Genomic DNA, 17,105 nt, shown 5'->3' with positions numbered 1-17,105 from the left:
TGATACTCATTGTATTAAGGTGTACAATCGCGCTTACGATAAATGAACTTACTTTTTACATTAAGATCAAAATTCTCACAGCTTTGTCTTTCATTGTTCGCTTACTAGCGAGTAGAACGAATAAATTCGTTAAACACTTAAACTATAAGGTACATCTAGTACATACGTAGAGGTATTTGCAACAGTCATAATAATAAAAACATCAATCAGACTACTTGTACAAGTGATCGATGAAATCATCGCTGAGATAACAAACGTCGTAAATACAACTCGCACCTATTCGATAAGCAATACTGGATCACGAGCCGGGTAACCGTTTTAATATTGATTCGCGTCGACGTCAATGCTCACTAGGCTTAGTACAAGATTTGCTCGCTCACACGCTCTGCCAAAAGCTCTAGCTGCAGAAATTTAGGCAAATTTAAGCTTTAATGTTCAAGTTTTCGATACTCGAGAACGCCTCGATTGCGAGCGAGAAAATCTTGTACTATGCCTACAGACATGAGAGTGAACTTTTACGAAATTAACGTGTTGTAAAAGTTTAATTTACAATAAGGAATGCGCAAGACCTATTTTGAATGCGTTGATGAATTTTCACCAGATAGACGAGCGGTGAAAACAGTGGGGTGCACATTTTAAACAGGGTAGGAACCAGAAAAGTAGGTCACATAAAATTGAAAAATCCACCTTTAACACGCATTCTTAAAATCTTATAGGGATGCAGTGCTTATAAGTTTGGATGAAGCGTAGCTCTGGGTGCAAGAGAACGAAGTTCATAGGTTAATCTCAAAAAAAACCTGTGGGATTGGACAATCTACTGTATCCTAAGTAAATATTATAGATATAAGTGCCAGTGGAACATTGTTACAAGTTATGTAAACGAATATAAAAAAACAAATGACGCATTTTTAATTTGACAAAATCCTTATTATGAACCCGCTTGTAAATTAATTACAGAAGTGGCGTGGAAAGGTGGCCTTTTGGGGTGGAAACACATCTTTTATACTTTTATAATTTTTTTTATTAGTGTTTTTACCTACACTTGGAGGAATTATCAATTTTATAAATTTATAATGCATATAAAAAAATTTCGGAACCGACAGGATTTGAACCTGCGACTCTCGGGCAATCGCGGCTTGACCAATTTCACCAACTAAGCTACGGCTCTCCGAGAGTCGCAGGTTCAAATCCTGTCGGTTCCGAAAATTTTTATATGCATTTTAAATTCACATCTTTTATATTTAGTAGATGCGTTACAACTTACATTTGAAATAACCGACCGTCCTCGCTGCACTGGTGGCTACAGCAAATGTTTCAAGCCACCGTTACCAAGCCAGCCTAAAACTACGTTAAGTACATTCTAGGAGATTATTCCGAGAAGGAAAATTAATCTTAGAAAAACATGCGATGGCGTTTTTTAGCATTATACATAATCTATATGAACTCAGATTTTTATGCACCCGCACGTTTGGTATTGGTGGTAAAGTAGCAGTTAGGGGTGGATAATTAGGATATGCTTCAAGCTGCACTGGTGGCTACGTTAAATATTTTTTTCAATTGTTGAAGTATTAGTGGGCGCTTAAATTACATTAGACGATAATGGATGTAACACAAGTGCATACAAAGGGTACGTGGGAATAGTGAACATTCGAAACAGATTTATAATAATAATCATATAAGTTGTTTCATATAAGTTTTGAAACTTCGTAAAGGCACGAAGCTGCGAAGGCCTTGTTGATATGGACTTTGGCCTTCAAAGACAATTTACCGATAAGGTTCATGTAGCAGATCTACAGATACACGCTATATTGGATAATGTCTACTTACAAGTTATAGGAGTACATAATTTTTATAAGTGAAATTCCTTTGTCCCCTCTGTGCCCCTCAAAAGTTGATGGAAAAATTTAATTGAATACTTACCTAGTAAATAGAAAAGAAAAATTACTTTAGAAGTAAAGGGTACTGACATGACATACAAATGCACATGACATTTAAATATATAAATCTGAAGTACCGAGATCGTAGATCCTAGTAACCTAGTAACATTCATTATTTTTTACGCATGGTTACGACGAACAGGCATAACACAACGCTATTGAATAGGCATAATTATTGCCAAGAGTACATTACTATCTTCTTACAACAGTAAAACACAACAATTCGTTAAGTTGATTTAAGTAATAAGGCTTGCTTAGTAAGTATAATGTACATTTTAATCAACTATAATTTAGCTAGAAAGAATAATCGAATAAAACCAAACCAATAATATTTACACACACTTACGAGTAGTTATACAACCTTAATTTTACTAAATAGATGCACATAGTCGTATTTTGGTTAAGCAGATGCCAATAATATTTTGTATATAGTAAACATTTTTATATTAGTTCTAGTTAAAGTTAATACCTAATTACACAAGGAAACTTATTTTAGCGGCATAAATTTTGAAATAATAGGTTAGTTGTAATAAGAAACAATTTTTTTTTTTAAATTAATCATTCATGCCTCGGTGTCTATGTTAGACGATTCAAATGTTTCGGAGGCATTTTCTCGTGTGACTTGCACAAACTGACGACCACTGATGCACTCGCGACACTGATCCACCTCTTCTTAAATACTTTAATAGACATCAGAAAAATATAAATTTTCTTCGCTTCGATTTGATTCTGTTCTTGGGTTTATATTTGTTAGTGGTTATTCATTAAAGTGTATACTTAAATCCTTTTGTTTTCTATTGACATTTAATAAGTACGAGGTTGATTTATTTTCATTCGAGTAGAATTAACTATGGTTAATAGTCTTTATGTTATTAACTATAGTCAATTGTCAAACCTGATATTATTCCCTTCAGTTCAGTTCAGTATGCTGAACACATAATTTGGTACGCTGCTATACATAATTTGGTTTCTATGTACCGTGCCGCATACGTGTTATCCACCGTAGAATGCCTGAGTGTTGGTTCGCATAAACACTAATTAGGATAGAAAGAGTATTATTTATGGGCGGAAGTTCCAACTCGGGCTTTCCTTTATGTATAGGAATTAACTCAGAATTGCTTGTTTTGTAAGTTGCTAATTTAACTGTGACACGTTGATCAGGATTGTTAAAATATTTTTGGAATAAATTGAATGAATTAATAAAGGAAAGTAAATGAGATGGATCACAAAACTCAGTTCAGAAATTCATGGTTTTTCAAAAATGAACGAACCTACAAGTTAAAATCGGAGTTGTTTCCTAGAATTAAAGAATTAACTGCTTATTGGACTCAAAGAACTACTTATGAAGAATATAAAAACACCGATAACAGTGGATAGGTCCAGTAAATTAATTATAAAATGCAATGAAAATATTAATTTAGTTTAATAAACACTGAACCTAGCTGCTAGTAAAATATTATATATCAGGCAAGACGCATTAATTTACACGCAATTATAAGTATTCCGTCAATCCTATCATCTTTCTACACGTGACATAACTAAACCTAATCATTGATCATGCGAATTACAAAATACTCAGTCGCAGTCGCAGGTCGCATGTCGCAGGAAGAAACTCGATACTAGCAGCACAAGATCATGGCGTATAGAAACTCCTAAAAAAATCTATATCCAGTCGTAATGAGAGATCGAGTGAACCTTTTGATAAAAATAACATATTCTAAAGCACTACCAAAATTGCCAGCTTTTAAAATGTACGATACCTAAAAGAGAAGTAAGTATATTTCGTTATATAATAAAGTTGCTTGTCAATTGACAAATGACTTTTCAGTTACTTTTGCCAAAGCTCAAAGTAGTCGATTACGGACTATGGAAAATAGTTTGCCCAACAGTGGAAGTCTTTCGGTCAATATGATGAAGGCAAACTGAGGCGTATGCATAATATAAGCCGGGTTAATAGGTATGGATCAAAGAAGATACAGACACTATGTTAAAGGTACAAAGAGGATATAAATAATTCGTAGAGACCTCTAAGCAGCTTTTTCGTCATTTTATAGTGTAGGCGAATGAGGTAAAAAAAAAATTATAGACATCATCGTAATGCGTGAATCCTTTCCATAAGTAAGTACTTCTCACAAGTGGACATATAAAAAAAATATTTTTTTGACTTTATGCCTTTTCGAATACCAATAATTTCAAGCAGGACTAGGATAATAATTAATGAGCTCAGAGTGTATGTAACCTCCAGTGGTCTAAAATCAGATATGACGGGCTTCAATACTTATCAACAAAGAAAACTCAATCGCGTGGATGTAGCAAAATTGAAATGGATCCAGATGACCGTGCAAGATATTATGCTAAAATTCCCCCCCGATGTTCAATAAAATGCAGAAGGCTTATAAGAATACATTAAACTTGGTTGTCAAATAAGCAAAGCTGCGGTATGCGGCATACATTAAACTCTCTCACTGAGTAATTTAGGAAAGGTATCTACGGAAAAACACATGAATTTCTAGACTTGACACGCATGAGTACTACTAGAATGTTTTTTTTAAACTGGTTGGTTATGTGGGCAGAACTGTAGGCTTATTTTAACGTAGATAGTTCTTTCCAACAAATAAAAAATGTTAACTCAGATTCCAAAGTAATTGAAATAATATTAAATACTTACATTTAGGAGATTTAGATGTTACTTTGATAAAATTGCGATGTCAGGTCATTGCTATAAAGCTTCCACCGTAAAGATCATCTCAAAATTCCGTAGTCAAAAATGGAACTACATATATATATAGCCATTCATTCTTACACATGTCACAAGCATTTTATTCAGAAAATATTACTTCTTAATTAAGAAACATAACTGCTTTTTTTGATTCGATCGGACATAATCGGTGCTAAACTGGCGATTAGAATCACCTTTCTCCTCTGAATTATTGAATTGAATTTTTTTTTACTTTTTAAAAATATTTGATTAAATACCACGGTTCTTGAGTAGTTATAAACAACATAAGTACAACAAAAGTTATTGAAATTACTCGGGAGTTTGATATGAGACCAAGTAAGCGTGAAGCTGTTCCAGCGCCTTACCTTTATAACGGTTCCGGCACATGACAACACATAAAATTAGAAGTTTTTTATCGTGGAAGTATGTTTCTTAATATGCGCAATTCTGGATGTACTATTTTTCGCTTTTGTCCAGTTAGGTAGCTTTTATCTTTTTTTTCATAAAGAAAATATAAACAAGAAAATATTCAGAAGCCAATGCCGTTTACAGGAACATTATAGGTTATCATTGAAATGTCTATAAAGTTAGTTCCCAACTTTATAGACATTTCAATGAAAATTTTCGTAAATTTACTAACGCGCGACTGGACGGTTCGCGAAATAGCAATATTTCATTCAGTTAACAGTTTTCCAATTCTGGATGAAAAGTGAATAAGTTCTATAAGTCGTAATATTCACTTACACACATTTATTTATTATATTTAAAAAAAATGTGCACATAATGTCATAACCACTCATTAACATATTATGTAATACTGCGTGAAATTATGAAGTGCGATTTAGGTATTCACACTGACCTCTCTTATTGCCACACAATAAGAATATTAATTTCTAATAACTGACGTAGATTATGTAAAAAGCAGTTCCAATATTATGAAAAAAATTAAATATTTTGTATTATTTAGAAAAATATCGTCTATTACTTTGGTCATATTATGTGCAGTAGATTAAAAGGAAATAGGTATTATACATTTTATTGTATAGATAAATAGTAATTCTAATGAGTTTTGATTCTCAGAACCTTATTATAATTAGAAACAAGATCTATGATTATTTATAAATCTAAATCACTTTAATGGAAATATATTTAAGCGATAAATACTATAATTTGAAATTCTCAATATCACTTTGGTGCTTGAGTACCTACACAAAAATTTAAAAATATTAGAGTCATTATTTCAAAGTTTAGTTTGGACCTTAAAAGTTTCCGTTTTTGATATTGCCTTTGATTTATCATTATTTTGTCTTCCTCTCACACAGCTGTCTCTAAATCTTCTGACACCAATTGAAAATGTTCTTGGCCTGCAAAAAAAACATTTCAAAACTTTACATTAAAAAATTTCCCCCTTGACTTATTAAGCTAGTCAACAAGCTCAAAAACCTGTTAATTCTAGATCAAGCTTTAAGGAGCTTGTTCAAGATTAATGTGAGTACTGCGCGTCAAAGAATCTAAGAAGATTTCTCACGTCCCCGTCAAAACAAGAGTGAGTTAGCCATACACTTCTTGTTCAGAGACTCGACGGTGCAATGAATAATCTATTAAAATCTTTACATGGCAGATTTAATGTAATAGTGCTATCCTTCTTCTACTTTTCCCTGTAGATCACAAAATTGAATTTGCCATCTGAAGATTTTGGGATCAGATTAATTATTGGGCGTTAGTCGTTATCAAGATGTATTGTTGGAAATCAGATGAAATATAATACTTACTTTCTAAATAGGCCGCTAGGTCGTGATCCTCTGCTCTCAGGGCGTGGTGGCGCGGCGTCAGGCCGGCGTGATCCTGCCGCGTCAGCGAAGCCCCGCCAGCCACTAACATACAGCATATAGCTCGCCGCTTGTGCGCTGCGGCTTTGTGCAACGCTGTCTGCCCCCGCTCGTTGTCACGCATGTTGAGTATCGCAGATGGGGCACTTGCGATCAGGTACTTCACTATCTCCTTGTTTCCGTAGCGGGCTGCGATGTGCAACGCCGTCTGCCCGCTGGCGTCGATTGACAGCAGCGAGTAGCCAGACGCGTGAAGCTCTTTCATCTAAAAAATAAAATATTGGGGATAGTGTACTTGATGGATATAGGAGTATCACCTTATATTGAGTTGATGAATTTGAGTAGTAGCTTTTCTTGACAGTACTCGAATGGTATAGTACTACCGATATGCTTATTTCTGCCACCAAGTAGCATTGCTGTGTCTAAAGGTTAGTAAGGTTTTCGGCGAAATTACTGGTCCTTGAGGCTTCAAACGTAGGTTGACGTCGTAACGTACAACATGAGGTGTAGACCTCATGTTGATGGACACTGCCCTGTGTCCACTTTCGAGGTCGTCTTCTCCCATACTCCGCTTTGTTTACAGCCGATGGTTTTCTACGTACCATCAAGTTAAAATGAACATAACCTAAGTACATATGTTGTATCATAGGATTTCTATAAAAAAAGTTCTGTTGAGATTGCACAGTAGTGCAGGCACAGTGCACAGAGTTTTATCTTAAACCCTAGTTCAGCTTAAAGGTACATTACCATCAACATCATCATATACACACATTACCGGCCCACTACAGGGCTTGTGTCTCCTCCCACAATGAGAAGAGGTTAAAACCGCACGCCGGTCCAGTACGGATTAGAACTGCGCGGAGCACTCTCAGGCATGCAGGTTTCCTCATGATGTTTTCCTTCACCGTTGGAGCAAGTGATATTTAAATCACTTAAAACGCACATAACTTACAAAAGTTAGAGGTATTCGAAGAGCTGGGATTCGAACTCGGCCCCCCGAATTATCGAGCTCCTACCTACTCACCGCACCGACGCACCGCGGGCAATCACACAATACATACATATCCGAACCTATATCATAAGTGCACAGAAAACTGGAGATTTTCTGAAAACTCATTTTATTTTAAATTAAATATAATTTAAGCAATTATTTAGGCTTTAGTTTAAGCTCTTACCATTTTCAAATCGCCCACTTTTGCAGCCTTCAGTAGCGCGTCAGTTGTTTTCTCCAACAAATTTCTGGAACAATATTGAAGTTCAAACGCTCGTTGTTTTGTATTTTCTTGACATTGATTAGTGTTGTACTTTAGATTTACAAAGCTATGGTAATTCAAAGCATTCTATCAACTCGGAGGGTGACAAATAGGCGGAATTCCACGTCAGTAAGTAGATAAATGCCAATTCCAGTGTCCCAATAATGGAAGATGACTCCCCAGAAATTGTTTCTGTTATTCTCAGGTTTACCGTCCGGTAATATATAAAATATAAGATGGCACAATCAAAATAATTTTCTACAAATAGTGTGAGAACTAGATATGCGGATTAACTCCAGGTAGATAGGTCTGATATAAGCTCTAATTCTGTACGAGACTAAAATCTAGGTCTGTAGTCTTGAATAATTTACTGATTATTTATTAGGGATCGAAGTCTCCACTAAATAAATTTACGTTACAAATTGAACTTTCGAATACTTAGCGTACTTCAAAATTCAATTTGTGACGTATGATATAAAATGTCGAATACAATCAGGGTCCACCTTTGTTTTAGGTAAGTATAAGTTCCTACTTAGAAGTATCCAAGTATTTTAATTTTTAATTGTCTAATTAAATATATCTCACCTACATCCCAAAACTTCTTGGTCAAATCCAAACAACTTTTCGTGAACGCTGCATGCAATAAGAAGAAGAAGAGAAAGTAGTGCAGATAATTGATAGTGTCTTGAAGCTACAGACAGATCAACAGACAGGTACAGAGGTGCAAGCTAAGCAATCATACTTAGTATAACTAGTACTATTTACTAGTACACCTAGTAGTAAACCTCGAAAAGAAGTTTATAAAAAAAATCCACTCTAGAGCGAAACTGCGATGGAATATATGGAAGTTATAGTCGTAAGTAATGGTTTAGCTGAAAATATTCAAGTAAAAATAAATCTACTCATATGAACACTCTATATAATGTACTAAAATTAAAAAATATACTAATGTTAAAATACGGAAGGTGGTGCGGCATAGGTATCTATCTATTCAGTCTTGATTGTGCTGGTGAAGTCCTAATTTAGCTTTTACCCGCCCCCTATGTTTCAGAGGGTCCTGTGTCGGACATGATGGTAATTACTAACACCACATAATAGTAGTAACCCAAAATTCCGTTGCTCTAGTTTCATTAACATAGATAATATAATATATATAAATAGGCACACTGTAGCTTATATAAATATTACAAAAAAGTTCGTTACCTAAGACCACAAACCAGCATTTGTACAGTTAAACTAAGTCTTTTAAAAAAGATAGGAGGATTATGTAGGCTGTTGATGATATGGCCTAACATTACACACAGTCGTAATAATATTCGCGTTATAAAAGCGTTGCGAAAAGCATCATACCTAACATCTAAGGAGAATGCTTTTAGACATAAATTATGTAGATATACAGTAGCTTATATAACACAAAACTACAGGTAAACTTTATGTTAGCTTTTTAGTATTCATAAATCTATCAAGTATACAGTCCTTGTTTTGCGTTCGAGCCTAGAAGATAGGAAAGATTTAGTAAGATATTATTGTGTATTTATGTTACCATAGATATCAAAATCTGTGGTTATCACTAACAGTTTAAGAATACTTACGTTTTAAACCGTGCAATAGATTCGCGATTAGCTTGCAGATCTTTGACTGGAGGACTAGTGCAGAGGGGTGGGGAGTTGTCTTGTATTGATGGTATTTTAGGGGGATGAGGCGATGTTTTGGATGATGGCAGGACGGATATTCTTGGGGCGGAAGGCGTGGACTGGGACTGCATTCCTGATGGCGGCGTTTGTGGCGATAGCATTTCCTCTGAGGTTCGCGCTGGGCTCCCTAACCCCGATTCGCTGTGAATCAATGAGATTCCTTAATACTTTCAGGTATCTTTTTCACGTGGAACAAAGGTTTGGTTGAAATTAAAAATATTGGAATCTGAAGAAAGCTTTTGAGGAAAGAAAGTTTAGACTTTAATTAAAGTACTTAATAAAAAAAAGTAAAAATTACAGTCTTTGTAAATGGTAGATAAAATAATATAATTTAATATGTTTCTAAAAGTATCATGATCGTATGCAGTGATACATACTGATCACGACTGGCAATCTATTGAAACTGAAACAGACATTGAACTGAAAAACATTATACATATTATTAATGCAGAGAAATAATAATATCTTCACCTAGCATGTGATTCTGGAACATCCAAAGAAACTCCGGCACTGGGAGTGTCCACACTTTGTGATATGTCCAGCGATACCGATAGCCCTGTGGTTGTGTCTAGAGACACTGATGGCCCGGTACGATCTAAAGACGCTGTTGCGGTGGTGTCAGGGTGAACCGTTGATTCAGTATCAGGAGTGAGTGGTGCCGCGTCGAGGATATAAATGTTTTCATGTCCGATGTCGGTAGGATAGTGGAGGTTCTCTTGAGCTTTGTCGATTCGAAAGAACCGTTCAGCTGTCACAGCTAAAATATAAAGCATATTTAAACACTAACAATTCTGTATTGCGTCTAAAGTATACAAAAATGATATTTGAATATGGTAAGGACTATTGGAACATGATGTTAAATAAGGGAAGCTTATATACATTTAAATTAATAACAGGATCAATATAATCAATCTGGATAAAAAAGAAACGGAAATAATCAATGAATAATACTTACAGTCGACGAACCACCAGTCAACAAGATTCGAGTATGTTTGAGATTCTTTGATCATGTTTTGAATGAGAGTTCGCATTTGTTCTAAGTCAGCTGCTGGGTTCACTTCCAAAGTGCCGATCCGTTCCGCTGGAATGAATATAATGTATCAATCGATATCAATAACGCGCCAACGAAGCACGGAAAACTGATCATTACGTGCTTGATTTTGAACAAGATATAATTTAACAGTAAATGTTGTAGAATTTTGTTTTATATAATTAGACAGATACAATTTGCATCGTTGTATCGTTTTCGATTATCTACAATATCTCTTTGCATTAATGAGTGAGACTCTCATATAATATAATGCTGTATATAAAAACTCGGGAACTTTCAAGTTGCACACGGTAACTTGTGTTAAGTACAATATTTTTACACAAAAGATACAATAGGTACAACAAGTTTTATTTATCTTACTAGCTTTGAGTGTCGCAGTAGGAAAGGAAATTAAGTACATTACGACGCAGTGTGAGGCTTAGTAGAAATAAAAAGGAGAAGAAATGTTATGTTTGCAGTAATTTGAGTTAGTGCTGTCTTATACAAAATAAATAGAATCTGTTTTTACCTGTTTTAGCTAATAGTTCTTTATCGTAATGATGACGCTCATAGTCAACCATCGTTATGAGATTAACGGTGAGTGACAGTTTATCCATTGTCGCTAGGCTGAAGCAAAAAAAAAATTGTAAGTTTTTTTATTTTAATGTTTTTGTTTTTTTGATATAAATTACTTTGAAGTGAGATTGCTTTGTGTCACTACAAATCAGTCGATAGCTTTTTACCAAAAATAGTAACATTTGAGGTCTAAATTAGCGTTAAAATTTCCCCCATTCTCAGACAACATGCTAAGCCCTGCACATTACCACCTGATTACAATCTTAATTTTCTATAAGTTGAAGAAGAAACAGTGAAATATACTGTAGAAGCTTTTTCTTTTCTCTTTATAAAGAGAAACTCTGTGCCGAACAGTCGGATGCTAGTTAGGCTGCTGACTGAATTGTTCTAAAAATATATGCTTGGATATATTCAATAGTAAACAAGTCCTAAAACGTTTTATATTATTATCCTAGTAAAAAGGCATATGTGCTCGTAAAGACATGATTTCTACCAATCTAGTTATGTGATTGTAATTTGACTTACGGGGCTAATACTCTTCCAGGCTTCTTCTTAGCAAGCATGATTGCCTGGTTTAACCTGCACAATGTGATGACCGAGGGCGCGAGTCTGCAAGCCTCTCCATCAACTTGCATTGGAATTACTTTGGTGGTTACGATCTTAGCAGTTTTGCATTGAGTGATGCATGTACCGTGACCGCCAGCTTGTAATAATGGCTAGTAAATGGGAAAATATAATTAGTTTAGCGTAGGATTGACTAGGAAGTTTCTTGAAACAATTGTGTTTATACGCTCACGATGAGAATTGGTGTTTCCGTTACTAGAATAGATACTAAAAATAATTGAAAGGAAAGGAATAAATGTACTACTGTTCTAGTCATTAGGGCAAGTTTGGAATACTCGTTGCCTTTATTTTGGGATGACGAATGAAGCAAGCACCATAAATTACCGTACAGAGATGCAAAGTAAAAAGTATGAACATTGCATAGGAGCCAATTCGATAAAGATTTTTTTTTATTTTGATTAAATCTGTTAAAATCATTTTATTTTACTGTTTTCAACAATTCCATATTGACAAACTACCACAGATTACTGTATTTTTGAGATTCTTTGATCCTGTTTTGAACGTGAGTTTGCATTTGTTCTAAGTCAGCTACAAGTTATCGAACTTTATGTGCTTTAAGCCAGTTACACGGAATTTAAGGACAGTCAATATATTATGACTGTCCTTAAATTGCGAGTAAAAGAATACATGTAATACACCAAATTGCGCGACACCAACAATCCCTGATCGTAGCTCTTAACAAAACCAAAGTGTTCGGGTATTGATGGAGCATTATTTGGTTCAGTTTTTGCTAAATACATTCCATTGGTGAATGACAGGTTCAGGTTCTCGGTAATTTTGCTATTCTTCAGAAATTTTAAATTTAAGATCACTAAGATTTCTCAAAATTTCCTATACAACGTTCTTACTGATTCAAACGAGTTTAAAAATTATTTTCAGTAAATCTATATGTATAGTATCTTAGTTTAAAGATGTATTTATAATAAATTTTAAAATCGAACACTGCTTACTTTATATGGTCCAAATCCAAAGGAGGAAAATCCAGTGATAAAAATAGAAATGGAATGGAAGGCACTATAGTCTAAGATTAGAGCGTACAAATAGATACTACGGCATAAATGTATTAGACTGGGTAGTGCAAAAGCATTATGGCGTTTAATGGAATGCGAACAGTATCGTATATACGATACAGGCATTAGAGAAATTTGCAGAACCCTGGGACACTGCGATAGGATTACGTCGATGGCTACACGCGGAATGTCATTGCTTTGTTTAAGTGTTAAGATTCCCTAAGTGAATGCACATCTATTGGTAGTTCAGTTTTAGAATAGAACCTCTGATTAGGGAAGATGTAATCTCAGACATTACACATTTTCGCATCAGATATACGAGTACGTACATTAGATTTATTTTTTGGATATATTAATATTGGGCAGATACTTTTTTTTTCTAAATGTACTTTAATGTCAAAACCGAGATGAATTTCTAAGCAAACATCTTCTTGTGTTTAAAAGGGTTAGGGCACCTACTCGTACTTAACCTAGCCCGTATGTAATGGAATACATTGCATATACAAATGTAAAATGATAACCTATCTATGCTTTGCTTTAAGACAATGAAGGCCAGTAAATTTTATTCTTAATGATTATTGAAAAAGTACTTACCAATTGATATGTGGTCAATCCTACTACTTCTATTAAACCATCTTCAGTCGAGGGCTCGGAAGTTCCTCCCGACTTGTTCCAAGGGTGAGTTCCACCCCCGTAGCTAAAAATATATTCGTGTAAACTACATTATTGCTATATGAACTTACACAATGACTGTATGATAGTCTTAAATCATCAGCCACTCAATTGTTGTTCATGTTATAGTTTACCAGTCTTTAAAATAGGGGCTTTATTGATTAGATGATAACATCAATTCGAATATTTAACCGCTAGAATAAATGGGCGTATCGTTTGTATTCACGACAGGGTGATTTTAATACACTGATTTTTTTCAGTATTATTTATTAAAATATTCTTTATTTAGTTTGTTTTTATGCAAATGGATTAATAGGTATTGGATGTATTAACTAGCTCCCCACTGTAAGGCGTGCTTATTATAAAAAGTACGTAGGTAGGTACCTATTTATAAAATATTACGAAACATATTATACGTATTCGTATACCAGCTAATTAGGGGCGGCGGAGCATGATTTTGGTATTGAATTTGTTTGAATGACTTCATACGCAAACACTACATTATATGCTCAAATACCTGCCGGCGTTTTATAGACTGCCAAGCGCAAACATTTGCAATGCGCTTACAAAGGAATAATAAATTATATTATTTATAACGTGCGTAACTTGCATGCGCTGCCAGTTTGCTCACGTAAACATCAAAATAATCATCGATAGCCTATAAAAGTCCACTGCTGGACTAAAGGCCGCATAATCACCACGCTGGGTTGACGGGTAGGTGACCTCAGTTGATGTTATTACTAGCACAGAGTTATTACTAGTACGCCACTGCCCGTTATGTTCCCCTACTCGCCACGTAAAACACCCGTGGGAATCTGCCGTCACCACACAGCATTAGCCCAGTAGTATGGAACTAGTTCCGATTGTTAAAATAATAACCTACACTATCAGGTCTTTAGTCAGGGCTACAACGATACCCCCGACTAAAAACCAGCGATACCAGTTTTGAGGCCTCGTCAGTGCGTACATCTGATCGAGTGTGCTGTTTCGAACGTTTGTTCGTAGTTTCCCTACTGCTTTAATATAGTTGCGGTTGACAACGACATTGCCCGCGTAGAGGAACTCGCGCTTATTGTAGCAAGTAAAGGGAATTTAACACTTTCCATTTATTCTAGTTAACTCGTATATGTTGTAATTTTTATGGAACAATAAAAGTATTTTATTTATTTATTTATATACTTATCGTATTCAATTTTAACAAATATTACACAGGAATCGATAGCTATTATTTGCAAGTTGGGGCCAACCAAAGTAAAGGAACAAATGTACAGCTGTACACTTCCCAGGAAATACAAAATGACTAACCAATGCAGTATCTTTCCTGTGCCTTGTTTTATATCCGTTTTGTCTACATAGCTACCTATTCTTTACCAGCTACGAATTAAGATTAGTATTTTGTAATTTTTTAACTGGTTACCCGGTTACTAATATTGGTATAAATGTGATATAAATATTGCCAGATGTACCTTGGAATGTTTAAGAAAACAATTGCATGTACTTTATGCTCTCGAAGCACAGGTGTATAATCTTTCCCATCGCACTCCATTGTGACGAATTCAGCGAGACCCTTCCATTTGCGCTGCATGAGATCTTTGCCACCAGCGGTGCCGTAAAAAAGCTTGTTTCTTATGCGAGAGTTGAATTTCTCTGGATGTGCCTCTAAAACAATATTGACCCGTTAGATCGTAGTGAATTGTAATCAAAAATTATTATCTAGTACATTCGCGTCGCCTTAATAGCTGGGACTTATACATTATTTTCAAACCTTTGAGAGGCCTTAAAAAAGGACATTCGTTGAATGCCCAACAAGGTATTGAACTGGATTAAACGAGCGCGTTTTTTTTTAAATATTCCATTATAAGTTAGCACTTGACTGCAATTTTACCTGCTGGTAAGTCTAAGATGGTAGTCTTTTAGGGGTATGGCAGTTATATTAAACCCATAGTTACCCGTAATCGGTCAACGCGGCATTGCAACCCTCAATCACAAAATATCTTGGTGGCACGGCTTTGTCAGTAAGGCAGCTAGTAACGTCCTAAAGGCTCCCAGTAGACCAGAAATTAATGAAATTTAAAATTCTCAAAATTGCCGGGAATCAAACCCGGGACCTCCCACATAACAAAAACTCTCACCACTGCGCCAGATAGATCAACATAATAAGACTTTTAAAATAGTACCACTTCAAATAGTCAGTCAGTTATTACATAGGTAAACCTACCTCTCGCTTCATGAAACTCGAGAGCGATATGCGCATCGACGCCGAAAGAGAAATAATTGTTGACAACATTGAGCGGCAACTCCGGTTTAGCATTGCTTGTGTCTTCACCCGAGGCCGCCTCGTTCGGCTCGACCTTCAACTGCCAGCGATCCAGTAGCACGGTGTCGCTCTCACCGATATGAGCCAATATTTTTGAAATCGGCTCATCTTCATATCCCTTCAAACAATGATAATAGACATTAAAAAAAAAAAAAAAATTTTGTCATTACACAACAAATCATCATTAAGTTATCGAAATATCACTTGCTTCAACGGTGAAGGAAAAAATCGTGAGGAAACCTGCATCCCTGAGAGTTTTACATAATGTGTGTGGAGTCAAAGGTGTGTCGAGTCCACCAATCCGCACTGGGCCAGCGTGGTGGATTACGGTCTTAACCCCTTCTCCCACCACTAGCGGGCCGGTAATGGGTTGAAGTGATGATGTGATGATGAACAAAACATCATATTACAGTATAAAGCAAATTATAAACTACAATTTAACTTAAATATGAAATTTTATGAAAACGACTTTATTGGCGCCATTGTCGAACTACGAACTAGAGTTAACTAAATCTCTGAAAATAGGGACTTCACTCTTCAACCAATCAAAATTAAAATAAAGATCTTATTGTGAATGTGTAGGTGTTCCACACACCTACACAATAAGCGTGAGCGTATGAGAGTGATTGAATGTTTATTACGTGTGAGGGATAAATAAAAATATTTTGAGTTAAACACAAGTGTGTATTTATAAAAGTTATTGTTGCACTGATTGCTATGATTTGTTCCATGTGTTTAATCTAAAATGCGAACACGCAATTATTCTTCTCCATTTTATTGTTATAGATTATAATTTTACCCTGGTTTGTCGGTCTGGTGGTTAGCATGTTCAACTAAGGGTTACGAGGTTTTTGGTTCCAATTTCGGATAAGGCTATTATTAGGTATTATGTTTTTCTTTAAAATAATTTTCAGTATCAGGTCGAAGTTAAGAAATAGGCGGTGTCAATCCTTGTGCCTCGGGGAGCACGTTGAGCATCGTTGGTCGCAGTTATTATCACAAATAGTTAGTATAGGCGTTAAAGCCCGTTGACCCCATAGGAGCACCATGGTCGGTCTATGCTCTATCTTATGTGGGAGGAGGCCTAAAGCAGACTAATAGGCTGATAGTGGAATAACAACCAGTTACGAAAAGGCGAAAGTATTGATCTTATTTCGTACGAAATCTATTTATAAACTATTATTAAATAGTCAAAAATGATAACTTTATGTACGCAAAGCTAAACCTAACATAGATATTTATTTGATTGGACACCACTAATCAAAATCACAGCCTAAATATAAAACTATTTAATAGTTGTTTCGAGACTGAAAATAAACTGAATTCTGTACCATGTCGCATTGGTAATACAAAACCCATCGACAAATCACAGACTAGGTACTTGTAAAAACATTCGTAACACTTGAATTAACGGGATAAAAGTACTGAGAAAACTAAGAAAAAG

The 17,105-nt window shown here is 35.3% G+C and overlaps 1 protein-coding gene across 5 annotated transcripts in view; it reads right to left on the bottom strand.

The window, feature by feature from the left end:
• Positions 1-1,183: 1,183 nt before the first annotated feature.
• LOC120623593 (eye-specific diacylglycerol kinase) overlaps positions 1,184-17,105 on the bottom strand; it is a 226,070-nt gene continuing 210,148 nt past the window's right edge. For 3 of the 5 annotated variants that reach the window (XM_039889635.1, XM_039889637.1, XM_039889638.1), the window contains 12 exons: positions 15,563-15,779; positions 14,811-15,003; positions 13,267-13,369; positions 11,564-11,754; positions 10,992-11,089; positions 10,388-10,513; positions 9,904-10,189; positions 9,331-9,573; positions 8,324-8,371; positions 7,661-7,724; positions 6,429-6,750; positions 1,184-6,020 (listed from right to left, as the gene is read on the bottom strand). In XM_039889635.1, the coding sequence (XP_039745569.1) occupies positions 5,971-6,020; positions 6,429-6,750; positions 7,661-7,724; positions 8,324-8,371; positions 9,331-9,573; positions 9,904-10,189; positions 10,388-10,513; positions 10,992-11,089; positions 11,564-11,754; positions 13,267-13,369; positions 14,811-15,003; positions 15,563-15,779 (1,941 nt within the window). In that variant the 3' untranslated portion in view covers positions 1,184-5,970. Of the gene's footprint in view, positions 6,021-6,428; positions 6,751-7,660; positions 7,725-8,323; positions 8,372-8,941; positions 9,233-9,330; positions 9,574-9,903; positions 10,190-10,387; positions 10,514-10,991; positions 11,090-11,563; positions 11,755-13,266; positions 13,370-14,810; positions 15,004-15,562; positions 15,780-17,105 lie in introns of those variants that run through there. The other 2 variants (XM_039889636.1, XR_005658727.1) reach the window with 2 other exon arrangements.

The sequence above is a fragment of the Pararge aegeria genome, chromosome 5 (assembly GCF_905163445.1).
Source record: "Pararge aegeria chromosome 5, ilParAegt1.1, whole genome shotgun sequence".
NCBI classification, from domain to species: domain Eukaryota; kingdom Metazoa; phylum Arthropoda; class Insecta; order Lepidoptera; family Nymphalidae; genus Pararge; species Pararge aegeria.
The sequence above is the reverse complement of the archived record's forward strand: the minus strand, read 5'-3'. Positions and strand labels throughout refer to the sequence as shown.